General features: G+C 35.9%; 1 protein-coding gene across 1 annotated transcript in view; it reads right to left on the minus strand.

Annotated features, from left to right (window-relative positions):
• Positions 1-1,329: 1,329 nt before the first annotated feature.
• LOC308419113 (vomeronasal type-2 receptor 26-like) overlaps positions 1,330-14,123 on the minus strand; it is a gene marked incomplete at both ends in the record, with an annotated part of 49,251 nt that continues 36,457 nt past the window's right edge. Inside the window, 2 exons of the mRNA XM_080914693.1 lie at positions 1,330-2,222; positions 12,911-13,034. Of these exons, the coding sequence (XP_080770819.1) occupies positions 1,330-2,222; positions 12,911-13,034 (1,017 nt within the window). The remainder of the gene's footprint in view (positions 2,223-12,910; positions 13,035-14,123) is intronic.

Below are 14,123 nucleotides of genomic sequence, written 5' to 3' on the forward strand. Positions count from 1 at the left end.
ATTTCAATGGATACTTTTATGCTGTTTTTATGGCCAAATAAGTTTCCTGAAGTAAAAAATAAGCAACAATCAAGACTCAAAGTAGACACAGAATACCTTAAATGTTTCTTTGTTTTGTCATAGTATTATGTCCAATAAAACAGTACCATTACAGTATAAAGACGATGGAAAACATAAGTAAGACTTGTTCTAAAACATAAACAAACCCACTTTGTCCATGTAGCCATTTCTGTGCATAATTTTGTCCATGGTTGAGCAGTGATTCCTATCAATGTTGCAAACTCCAAGATGAGTTTGTCCTAGGAATGATCTGAAAATCATGTTTAAAGTAAATGACTGGCTAGATAAAAGCAACTGCATAAAACGCCACATGTTTTAGGATGGAAATTTCCATGATTTACTATGTCCCATTGAATTCCTGGCTTTATACTACTTCTCTATGCCCAAGTCTAACATCAGATAATCCTGTTTCTGAGAATGGATTCTAGTAGTTTTACATGATGTCAGCTCTCACTATGGGAAGACAATTTGATACTCCTAACACTAATAGAGTAAAGTACATCCCATGGAGGCTGTTCCCATCTCATGAGATACTCTTACCACTTATGTGTTACATATTCTCAGGGTAAGACTGTCTGTGTCTCCCCTGGTTCTCTGTGTAAGCTCTCATTCATGCTGTTTCTCCTGAGGATATAGAAGTACACAAAATGCTCAGGAGACACTGAATCTTCCATGTTATATTGTGTTGCTTATGAGACCTTAAAAATGGAGAAGCTGAAATTTTTGCCATAAAATTTCTGTGGCAAAATCGTGATTATTTTAAAATTTATTTTTAATGAATATAGTCACCACACATATGACTTATAGAGAAGAAGCACATTAACATTTAAACATCTGATATTCTTGTTTCCACACAAATGATTTACTCTCAATCTTATACTTAATCTTTTCTAATCCTGTCACAAAATGTGTGTGAGAGAGAGAGAGACAGAGAGATAGAGAGACAGAGAGAAGAGAGTGAGAGCAAGTGAGAGAGTCAGAGAGAGAGAGAGAGAGAGAGAGAGAGAGAGAGAGAGAGAGAGAGAGAGAACTGCAATTTAAATAAACAGCAAGTAGAGAAACAAAACTCTCCTCTAGCTGGAAACTCACTAACCTGAGGTGACTTATTTCAGTGTCACTAGTTGGCTCCAAGGATTGCAGGGATACTTGAAAAACACAGCAGTTTCTATTGTTTGGTGAAGTGCATTGACTTTAAACCTCTACTTTGAATATTTCTACCTGATTCATTTTACACAGATCACAATAAATTCTATTGTCTTAAAAAGGACGTCATTTAAAAAACTTATTTCTTGAATGGCCACCTGACTTCAGTATGATCACATAGCATTTGGGAAGAAATATACAGCTCAGTAAACCAGCACTTGATGCCAGAATTGAAAGAACTTCCACGGCCACCATGGTTTTACCTTTTGAGCTCAGGTAAGTGGGTAAAAAAGAAATCCATACACTGCAGAAAACCAGCATGCTGAACGTGATTGTTTTTGCCTCATTGAAGCTGTCAGGTAGCCTTCTTGCCAGAAAGGCAATAAGTAAGCTCAGACTGGCCAGAAAGCCCAAGTACCCCAGAACGCAGTAGAAGGCGATGGTGGAGCCCTCGTTACACAAGAGGATGATTTGTCCAAACTCTGACTGCATGTCGACATCCGGGAAAGGGGGATAGGTTCCCAGCCAGACTGCGCAGATGCACACTTGAATGATGGAACCACAGAAGACTATAGCATTTGAGAGTCGGGTCACCATCCACATTTTTAAGGTGCTTCCTGGTTTTGTAGCTCTGAATGCCACAACCACAATGAACGTCTTTGCCAAGATAGCAGAAACAGCCACAGAAAATACAACCCCAAAAATCATTTGTCTCAAGACACAAGTAAGTGTTCTAGGTTGGCCAATGAATAGTAATGAGCAAAAGAAACAGAGCATTAGAGAAACCAGGAGGAGATAACTGAGATTTCTGTTATTTGCTCTGACAATGGGTGTATCCCGATAGCAGATAAATAATCCTAAAATCAAGGCTGAAAAGGCAGATAAACTAATGGCCACAGAGACTAAAAGAGCTCCCAGATTATCTTCATGGGATAAAAATACGGTAATTTTAGGGAGACACTGATTCCTCTCTGTATTTGGATACTGATCGTCAGGACACTTAATGCACTGATCCATATCTGAAAGGGAAGCAGTTTGGTTTATTGCATTCTATTCCCCAGAAGTATCTATAGGATGCATATCTTGTGCAAAACCATTGTTTTATTATGGAGGTAATGTCTCTGGTTATATTCACTGAACCATAATATTGAAATGCAATATTTAAAATAGTTATTTTTTTAGAAGAGTAAAATCTAGATGCACTGTATGTATTATATATTCATGACATTAGTGTACTTAAACAATATGAGACATTAAGAAATCTAGAAATGAAGTTGAGGGGAAATTACACAATGTGAAAATTATATTTGATTATAGGGAAAACTAAGAAAAATTTCATTTGTAAGCTTTTAGTGTTTTCTTTTTGTTCCCTTTGTTTTTTAGAAATAATTCATTGCTTGAGAATTTTGTATATGCATATGATGCATTTTGATCAATTCTACAACCAGTCCTCCTAAAACTCCTCTCTCTCTCCTTCCCACCATTATTTTCTTAAGTTTACTTTTCTTTCCTCACTGAGTTCACTTAATCCTGCCTGTATGCATCTCAATATAGGCCATCTACCAAAACATGGGCAGCCTATCAGGACCACATATTTTAAACAAATAAATAAACACACACACACACACACACACACACACACACACACACACACACACACACACACACAATCTGATTCCCTCCAGGAGCTATCTATTATCACTTCATTCTAGCTAAGAGTGATAATTTATTATTTTGTCCCCCATCCATTCTAGGGTTTTGTCTGACTTTATCTGGCTTGATATGGTGTATGCCTCTCTGAGTCTGTGTGCTCAAGTACCCTGTCATGTCTGACAAATTATACTTCACTATAGGTGTCCCTTCTCTGGGTTTTATGGCTCTCTGCCTTTTTAATGCCATAATCCTTGATGTTCTTATCCTTGTGAACTCTTGGCTTTAATGAAAAGTGACAGGAAACCTCTACAAGCTAAAAATTAGCAGTTAATCTGCTGAGATGGTTTTACCATATACTGTCAAGTCAACATGGATTTGTATTCTAGTCAAGTCTGAAGAAATTACATGTAAGAAAAGATTTCTGCTATTAATGTGCATTTCCTCTTATTTTGCACACACACACAAAGACATATACATATATACAAACACACCCACTTATCACCAAGTACTAGCATTTTGGGGAAGATGTCTGGAGATCAATGAAGATGTAGTCTCTTGTAGTGATTCTATATAGACAAATACATGACTTCTTAATTATTAATCAAGATTCTGTAAGAATCCCTAAAATTATATTGGTAATTATTAAGCTCCTTATAATAGGACTGTTATTAAATTCTTTCTGATATTAAAACTGTAATTAGAACTCTGTCAGTCTTTTAGTATCAAAATAATAAGCAATAGAAACAGGCATCTATTACTTAGAGCACATTCTAATAGGTTGTTAAACAATGAACCAAAGGTAATGAAAAGAGAACTAATGATTTGGAGTAAGTGCAAAAACAGAAGATCAAATATTGACTGGAACTATTTATACCAATATTCAATAATCACTTAGTCAAAAAATTAGGGATTTTAAATTTCAATGAATCCATAGTATTATTCCCGGGAATGAATGTTGAGTACCAATGGATACATATGTAAACAATACCTATTGTAAACTTATTTAATTTATGATTTGAATTTATGGTTGAACTTTTATTAAAAAAATGAAGAAAAGATGGTTGTAAAAATCAAGTGATCTATTCCACTAGAAATGGTACAAAAATCTAGGAAAGAATACGTTGTATGCAGTTATTACATCAAAGCAGGGTAGAGGGCAAGATGGGAATAAGGACATCATAGTAGAATAACTTAGAAATAAAAGGGGACTTAGAAATTAAGGGGAAACTTAAAATCTAAAAGGGAATGTAGAAATTAAAAAGCAACTTAGAAATTAAGAAAAAACTTTTGATAAGAGTATTTTTGGAGGAGATGTACTTTTTGGAGAAGAACTAAGAAATAATAATAATTATTTTTTATTTAAACAACTTTGTTTAAACAACAACTCTCAATTTTGAGAGTGCTTTTTTTCCTGAGACTTTCAGTAGCAGGCTGAGAGTCCTAGCCTCCAGGTTCCTTCCGAGATAAAAACAAAGGCTACTTTACTCAATCCTCAGAAGTTTTACTATGAGGTGCTAAATGCCTGCACTCTCTGGCCTCAAGAGTAACTGAGAGTAAGGCCAGCTATCACTTCAAAGACTTAAGACTGGTAAATATGTATACATATATGTCTATATATATATATATATATATATATATATATATATATATATATATATATATGTGTGTGTGTGTGTGTGTGTGTGTGTTTGTGTGTGTGTGTGTGTGTGTGTATGTATATATATGTATGTATATGTATATATAAACATATACTATATACACAAAGCTCTAAACATTTCACTTGAACAATTCTTGCCAGTCCTTGACACTCTTTACTCTCTTTCCCCCTCAGATATCCCCGGGAGACAACCAGTCTGCCAGAGCAGACCTCTGACAGGACAGCCTAGAAAAAAAAAAACCTTCCTAACATTTACTTACATCTATGTTTAGAATCTGTGCTATTTTTTTGTTTTTTGATTTCAATTTTTTTAAAAATAATGGTGGATTTTGCCACTGGGAACAGCGGAGATCCAGGGACACAGGCCTGATGAGACTGTGCTCTGTGTAGCCAAAGCACAGAAAGGGCCAGGCTAAGCATACTGAAAATACTGCTCTCCAGTTTGTTCAGGGGAGCAGGAACTCTGCCACAGTGATTTGGTATCTGCCTGGAAAGCCTTTGTGTGCACACCAAATGCTCAAGATATTCGCCACCTGGAACAGACAAGATCCAAGGACACAGGCCTGGTGAGACTGCCTCTCGAGTAGCCAAAGCACAAAGAGGTCTAGGCCAAGCATCCAGAGAACGAGGCCATCTCTTTGGATCAAGAGAGCAGGAGCCATGGAATAAGGACTTGGTATCAGTCCTGATAGCCATTGTGTGTCGACCTAACACTCAGGCCATTTGCAACCAGGAACCGAGGAGATCCAGGGACACAGGTCTGGCGAGACTGTGCTGTGAGTAGCCAAAGCACAGAGAGGTCTAGGGTTAGCATGCAGAAAACGTGGCCCTCTGGTTCAGTGGAGCTGGAACTCTGGCATAAAGAATTGGGATCTGCAAGGAAAGCCTTCCCCCAAAGTCTATACACACAGGCCCACAGTAAATCACAAGCCCTTGTCAGTGGGAGCCTGGTATTGCCCGAGAAAGGATGTACTTGAAGTTAAACTCTACAGACCCCCTTACACCTAGAATAGATAGGTGTCTGACAGATTGGCCCAGCAGAGCAAATTGGGAGTTCTCAAAGTGCAGAAAGAACTGTGCTATTGGGAAAGGGTCTGTAGTGGACTAGAGAAAGAGCCAGGTCTCTTCCGCTAGTACTCAGGACCTGTGGGCACAGTGCTGAGCTACGAGAAAATTCTCATAAGGGCTCCCACATCTGAGCCCATAAAGACAGAGCTGAGTCACTGGTAACAGAACTCACTTTTTGCCCATCAAAAGTTAAAACAGAGTATCAGTTTTTCTCCTGAAAATCTTGGGCTCTCAGATACACAGGAGAGACATGTACCAATTACTCACACCAGGACCACGATTAATCACAGACAACAAGTTGGCAAGAGGAAAGCAAAAGAACTTAAGCAATGGAAATCAAGACAACCTGGTAACATCAGAACATAGCTCTCCTGTCACAGCAAGCAGCAGAATGCCAAACACTCCAGAAAAAGAAGACTCAGACCTGAAATCATACCTCAAGATGATAATGGAGATCTTTTAGTAGAGCATCAATAACTCACTTAAACAAAAATGGGAGGACAACCATAAAGAATTGGAAACTTTTAAATACGAAATAGAAAAAACACTCAAAGAAATCAAAGAACTAGAGAAAAAGAGAACCAAAGAGATGAAGGAATTGAAAATGGAAATAGAAACAATAAAGAAAACACTAAAAAAGACAACCCTGGAGGTGGAAAACCAGAAAAGGAATTCAGGAGTCAAAGATGCAAGCACCTCTAACAAACTAGAAGAAATAGAAGAGAGAATCTCAGGAGTGAAGGCAACATTGAAAACATAGACAAAACAGTCAAAGAAGATACAAAAGCCAAAAGGCTCCTATCCATAATGTTCAGGAGATCCAGGACACAAAGAGAAGACCAAATCTAATATAATGGGAATAGAAGAGGGTGAAGAATATCAACTAAGAGGCACAGTAAATATCTTCAGCAAAACTGTAGAAGAATACTTCCATACCCTTAAGTATGAGATGACCATGAGCATAAAATAAACGTACAGAACTCCAAATAAGTGGATCAGAAAATAAATTCTTCCTGACACATAATAGTCAAAACACCAAGTGTGCAAAATGAAGAAAGAATACTAAATGCAGTAAGGGCAAAAGGTCATGTAAGACATAAAAGCAGACAAATCAGAATTACACCAGACTTCTCAACAGAAATTATGAAAGCTAGAAGATCCTGGACAGACATCATACAGACCCTAAGAGAAGACAAGCATCAGCCCCGGCAGCTGTATCCAGGAAAACTCTCAATCACCTTTGATGGAGAGACCAAGATATTCTAGGACATAACTAAATTACACAATATCTGATCACAAATCCAGCACTACAAAGAATAATAGGTGAATGTAAGCCTAGCCTTTAATTATAAGTCATCTCAACACAACCCTGAGATTAAACTTCACACAAACCATAATGGCTAAGATAAAAAATTCAGAAAACAGCAGATTTTGGTAAGGATGTGGAGAATAAGAACACTCCTCCACTCGTGGTGTGGTTGTAAACTTGTACAACCCCTGTGGAAATTAGTCTGGCAATTTCTCAGAAAATTGGACATAGTCCTACCTGAAGACCTAGTTATTCCACTTCTGGGCATATGACCCAGAGAAGCTCCAACATACAACAAAGACACATGCACCACAATGTTCATAGCAGCCCTATTTATAGTAGCCAGAAGATGGAAAGAACCCATATTTCCTTCAGTAGATTAATGGATACAAAAATTGTGGTATATTTACACAATGGAGTACTAGTCAGCTATCATAAACAATGACTTTATGAAATTCTTAAGAAAATGGATGCATCTAGAGAATATCATCCTGAGTGAGGTAACCCAGTCAAAAAATCAAACATAATATGCAGTCACTGATAATTGGATACTAACCCCAGATAGCCCTGAGCACCCCAGAATCAACTCACAGTCTTTATGAAGTTCATGAAAAAGAAAAAGAAAAACAATTATGCTTAATCTTTACACACCAAGAAATCTTTGACTATTTCTAGGTTACAGCTTGTTTTACATGTACTTTATGTTCATTGTAACTAGTAAGATTTTAATACATACTATTAAACCTTTAAAAAATCAAGTGCTGACAAAAATGTATTCACATATTTTATGCATAAATGCTTAAAATCTGTACATGTACCTTTGTTTTTTAAAATAAAGTTGTTAAAATAATTGGTGGAAAACCTACTACAAGGAGGGAAACTACATAGTAGTAAAAACAAGTATATAAATAAGCAAGAAATCCAAAAGAAGAAAGATACACAGGCACAATTCTACCACTAATAGCAAAAATATCAGGAAACAGTAACCACTATTCCTTAATATCTGTTAACATAAATGACTAAATTCCCCAATAAAAAGACATGGGCTATAAGACTGGATACAAAAACAGAATCCAGCATTTTGATGCATACAGGAAACTCATGTCAGAGACAAAGACAGACACTATCTCAGAGTAAAAGGTTGGGAAAAACTTTCAAGCAAACAGCTCCAAGAAAAAGCTGGAGTACCTATTCTAATATTTAATAAAGTTGATTTTCAACCAAAAGTTATCAGAAAAGAAGAAAATTACACCTTTTACTCATTACAGGGAAAATTTATCAGGAAGAACTCTCAATGCTTAAGATATATGGTCCAAATACAAGAGTAACCATATTCATAAAAGAAATCCTACTAATGCTCAAAAAATACATTGGACCAAACACAATAATACTGGGAGACCTCAATAGCACACTCTTAACAAAAGACAGATAATGGACGCAGAAACTGAACAAGGACACAGTGAAACTCACAGAGGTTTAGAACCAATTGGAATTAATAGACATCTACAGAATATTTCACCTTAAAAAAAAGAATACACCTTCTCAGCACCTCATGGCACCTTCTCCACAAAGGATCATATAATCGGTCACACAACAAACCTCAATAGATATAAGATTGGAGCACTCCCATGAAACCTAGCAGATCACCATGGAGTAAGGCTGATCTTTAGTAACAACAAATACAACAAAAAGCCCATATACACATTGAAACTGAATAATGCTCTATTAAATGAGAGCATGGTCAAAAAAGAAAAACAGAAAGAAATTAAGGATTTTCTACAATTTAATAGAAACAAAAGCACGACATGCCCAAACATGTGGGATACAATAAAAGCAGCTAAGAGAAAATCTCATAGCTCTGAATGCTTCCAAAAAGAAACTGGAGCAATCATACATGAGCAACTTGATAGCACAGTTGAAAACTCTAGAACAAAAAGAAGCAGATAAACCGAAGAGGATAGATGGCAAGAAATAATCGAACTCAGAGTAGAAATTGAAAAAGTAGAAACAAAACCATTAAAAGAATCAACAAAATCAGGAGCTGGTTCTTTGAGAAAATGAACACTATTGATAAATCCTTAGCCAGACAAACCAGAGGGCAAAAAGAGAGTATTCAAATTAACAAAATCAAAAAGGAAAGTGGAGATATAACATCTGAAACTGAGGATATTTCAGAAACCATCAGATGCTACTACAAAAGGCTATACTCAACAGACCTGGAAAATATGGAGGAAATGGATGAATTCTTAGACAGATACCAGATACTAAAATTAAACAGGATCAGGTAAACCATCTAAATATTTCCATAAGACCTACAGAAATAGATGCAGTCATCAAAAGCGTTCCAAAAAAAAAAAAAAAAAAAAAAAAAAGCCCAGGTCCAGATGGGTTCAATGCAGAGTTATATCAGACATTTATTGACCACATAATATTAATACCTTCCAACTATTCCACAAAATAGCATCAGATGGAACACTACCTAACTCATTTTTTGAGGCCACAATAACCCTTGTTCCTAAACCACACAAAGGCCCTACATGGAAAGAGAACTTCAGACCAATCTCCCTTATGAACATTGATGCTAAAATACTCAATAAAATCTTTTCAAATCGAATCCAAGATCACTTCAAAAGGATCATTCACCATGATTAAGTAGGCTTCATTCTTGGGATGCAGTGATTATTTAATATACAGGAATTCATCAAAGTCATCTACCATATAAACAAACTCAAAGAGAAATACCACATGTTCATCTCACTAGATACTGAGAAAGCATTTGACAAAATTCAACACCCTTTTTTGTTAAAAGTCTTGGAAAGAACAGGAGTCCAAGACCCATACCTAAACATAATAAAAGCAATATACAGCAAACCATTAAACAACATCAAACTTAATGGTGAGAAACTTGAAGCAATCTTACTAAAATCAGGGACTAGACACAGCTACACACTCTTCCCCTACCTATTCAACATAGTTCTGAAAATCCTGGTGAGAGCAATCAGACAGCAAAAGGAAATCAAAGGGATATAAATTGGAAAGGAAGAAGTAAAAACATCACTATTTGCAGATGACATGATAGTGTACTTATGCGACCCCACAAATTCCACCAGAGAACTCCTACAGCTGATGAACAAGTTCAGCAAAGTGGCTGGATATAAAATTAACTCAAATAAATCAGTACCCTTACTCTACTCAAGGACAAATATATGCAGAAAGAAATTAGGGAAAAGAAACCCTTTATAATATTCACAAACAACATGAAATACCTGGGTGTGACACTAACTAAGCAAGTGAAGGACCTGTATGATAAGAACTTCAAATCTCTGATGAAGGAAATCAAGGAAAATCTCAGAAGATGGAAAGATCTCCTATGCTCATGGATTTGAAGGATCAACATTGTAAATTGGCCATCTTACCAAAAGCAATCTACAGATTCAATGCAATCCCCATCAAAATGTCAACCCAAATCTTCATAGTGTTGGAAAGAGCAATGTACAATTTCATCTGGAATAACTAAAAACCTAGAATATCGAAATCCATCCTCAACAATAAGAAAACATCTGTGGGAATCACCATTCCTGACCTCAAGCTATATTACAAGCAAATTGTGTTAAAAACTGCATGGTAGTGGTACAGAATTAGGCTTGTCGATAAAAGAATAGAAAAAAAGATCCAGAAATGAACCCTCTCACATATTGCCACTTGATTTCTGACAAAGGAGCTATAAACATTCAATGAAAAAAGGAGAGCTTCTTTAACAAACAGTGTTGACCTAGAACTTAGCATGCAGAGGCATGAAAATACAACCTTTCTTATCTCTTTGTACAAAGCTCAAGTGCAAGTGGATCATAGATCTCCACATTAAACCAGGTACATTGAAACTATTAAAAGAGAAACTTAGAACAGTTAGGCACAGGGTAAAACATCCTGAACAGAACACAAATGGCTTGTGCTCTAAGCTGAGAAATGGGACTTAATGAGATTTTAACGTTTCTGTAAGACTAAGGACACTGTAAAGAAAACAGAAAGACAGCCAACAGATTGGGAAAAGATCTTTACTAACCCCATATCTTATAGATACCTAACATTCAAGTTATACAAAGAACTCAAGATATTAGACATCATAGAATCAAACAACTTTATTTAATATTTGGGTACAGAGCTAAACAAAAAGTTCTCATTTGAGGAATATTGAATGGCTGAGAAGCATTTAAGCTAGTGATAGGCATTTTTAGTCATTGGGGAAATGCAAATCAAAACAAACTTGAGATTCCACCTTACACCAGTCAGAATGGCTAAGATCAAAAACTTGAAGACAGCAGATGCTGGCAAGGATGTGGAGAAAGTGGAACACTCCTCCACTCTTGTTGAAGTTGTAAACTGGTACAACCATTATGGAAATCATTCTGGCGTTTTCTCAGAAAATTGGACATAATACTACCTGAAGACCTATTTATTCCACTTCTAGGCATATACCCCAGAGATGCTCCAACATACAATAAAGAAACATTAACCATAATGTTCAAAGAAGCCCTATTTATAACAGCCAGAACCTGGACCAAACCCAGACATCCTTCACTAGATGAATACATACAAAAATTGTGGTATATTTATACAATGGAGAACTACTCAGCTATCAGAAACGACTTTATGAAATTCCTAAGAAAATGGGTCTATCTAGAGAATATCATCCTGAGTGAGGTAAACCAGTCACAAAAGAACAGACATAATATTTAGTCACTGATAATTGGATTCTAAACCCAGAAAGCTCTGAACTCCCCAGAAACAACTCACAGGATATATGAAGCTAAAAAAGAAGAAGAAGAAGAAGAAAAAGAAGAAGAAAAGAAACCCTCAGTCCTTCTTTGGAAAAAAAATACGTGTAATAGTAAAGTACCCTCTCAGTGTGTGGTATACATGGACCTTAAATCATTAATAGTCCAAGAGCTAAGATAATAGCCTAGTGGTAATTTTTCATATTCACAGATAATTATTCTTAATATATACTCAGCAAGAAATCTGTTTCCATGTTACATTCTGTCCTACATATATTTAATGCTTATGGTAACTAGTGGGATTTCAATGCATGCTATCAAACTTCTAAAAGAATTAAGTACTAAAAATATATTTATATAATGTTATACCAAAATGCCTTTAAAATCATTATATGTATCCCTCTTTAAAAAAATAAAGTGGCAATTAAAATAAAATAATGCTGAAGACAATACATTTTAGGTGAAAGTTTTTTTGGGGGATAAAATATGCTCACTTTGGTGACTTCCTTAATTTCGTTCATTTATTGAACTTAATTAGAAATTTATTAAAGAAAAACAATTTTGCACTTTATTTTCAACAAATATTCATCAAATATATTTAAGTTACTGGAGTTTACTATTGTTTTACAGAAAGATTTGGTAATCTTCACAAAATGTCTTTTGTAATAAAGAAACAGGTAGAGGTAGATCTTTGAATATTTAAGGCATATGCAGTGAAACGGGAAGTCTAATTCACTAAGCTGAGACTTTATTCCCTCTCAAAGACACTTGCCTGGGACCTGTCTTTATTTAGAAATATGATTACAGCAAGACACCATACTGCACACCTGTAATCCTGCACTCTGAAAGGTGAACATCCAGCCTGGGTGGAGATTAAGATTTTTATTTGTTTTTTTCTTTGTTTCTCAGGACAGGATTTTTCTGTGTAGCCCTACCTGTACTCTAACTCCTTCTGAGGACCAGGCTGAACTTGATTACAGAGATCCACCCACTGAGTGCTAGGATTAAAATTTTTGCCACCTTCATCCAGCAAGAAGTTGTTTTAAATGAATAGGTGTTAGCTATATTACTGTAACTGTGACTTCAGGCTTTGTTTTACCCACCCTTGTCCTGCTGTGAATCATTCCCACATCTAGAATCATTTCTCAAAATGCCTACACTCAGAAATATTTCTTGAAATTTCCACATTCAGAGCCACTTATAGATTTTTTTTTTGTATTTAGAATCACTTCCAAAAATTTCTACCTGTTTCATTTGCAATCTCTCCATGTGGACATGGGAGACAATCAAAACAACAGGATGGTCTCCCTCGAACAGGTGTTTTCCTAAATCCAAGATGACAACTCTGACTGCAGACAGCAGTAGGAGACTGTATTAAAGGCATGGGAGAGAAGAGAGTCAGTACATGACAGTCAGTATCAGCAGTGAGATGGTAGATTGCAGCAGTACCTTTTTGTACTGTAATTATCAAGAATTTCCATGTTTTTAGAGAGTGAAAAGCCAAAGTGCACGTGTCTCTCTTCCTTTTCTCTCTCTTTCTTCTCTCTCTCTCTCTCTCTCTCTCTCTCTCTCTCTCTCTCTCTCTTTCTCTCTCTCTCTCCTCTCTCTCCCTTTCAAACTCTTGTTTTATTATGTTATTCAGCTGTTATTTTTATTATATTTCAAACTAATATTTTGTTATAGTTAAAATGATTTTGAATCTTTAAATATAGGTTGATCATATACTTCCCTTCCCCTAATTCTGTCTAGATCCTTTGGTCTTCCTAGTCCACCCAAATTTATGTTTTTTCTCAAAGAACAACCTACAATCCCAATAAAATAACAGTCACTAGAAACATAGAAAAACAAATACAACAGCACAAAAAGAAAAACAAATCAAAACAAAACCCACCAAACTGTGACCACATAAAGTATTCATATAAATATTTTTCCGGCAAATTACTCCTGGACATGAGACCTGCATTGTTGTTTTTGATATGCCCAGTGTCTTCCACTGGAGAAAATGTACTGGATCCATTGAAGACCAAAATGTTTCCCATTACTATTACTATTACTATTTTAATCCTATCAGTGAGGTATTTCGGGTGAACAGTTCCAAATTAAGGGGGTAGGTGTGAATATAGCTTTAAATTTTAAATTTAGAAATATCTGTCCAGTGTATTTAATCAGTTTATGTACCCTATGATTCTGTTATTTATTCTAAAATACTTTTTTAGTTCTGGTATGGGTTAGCTTTTAGCACATCCTTAATCCTAAAAAAGAAAGGTAAAATTAGTTTGTAGAAGGAAACTCACCTTGCTAGAAAGTAACTTCTAATTGAGGCGCATATAAGATGATCAATCAGAGAATGATTTGACAGAGTGCGTCAAAGACATAACTCTAATAGAAATAGAGAGGAACAAGATAACTTGCTGGGGTTCCACACAAATAGTCAGGTACTGAACTGGAACCCAGTGAT

Source organism: Micromys minutus (assembly GCF_963924665.1).
Source record: "Micromys minutus genome assembly, chromosome: 3".
Lineage (NCBI taxonomy): Eukaryota > Metazoa > Chordata > Mammalia > Rodentia > Muridae > Micromys > Micromys minutus.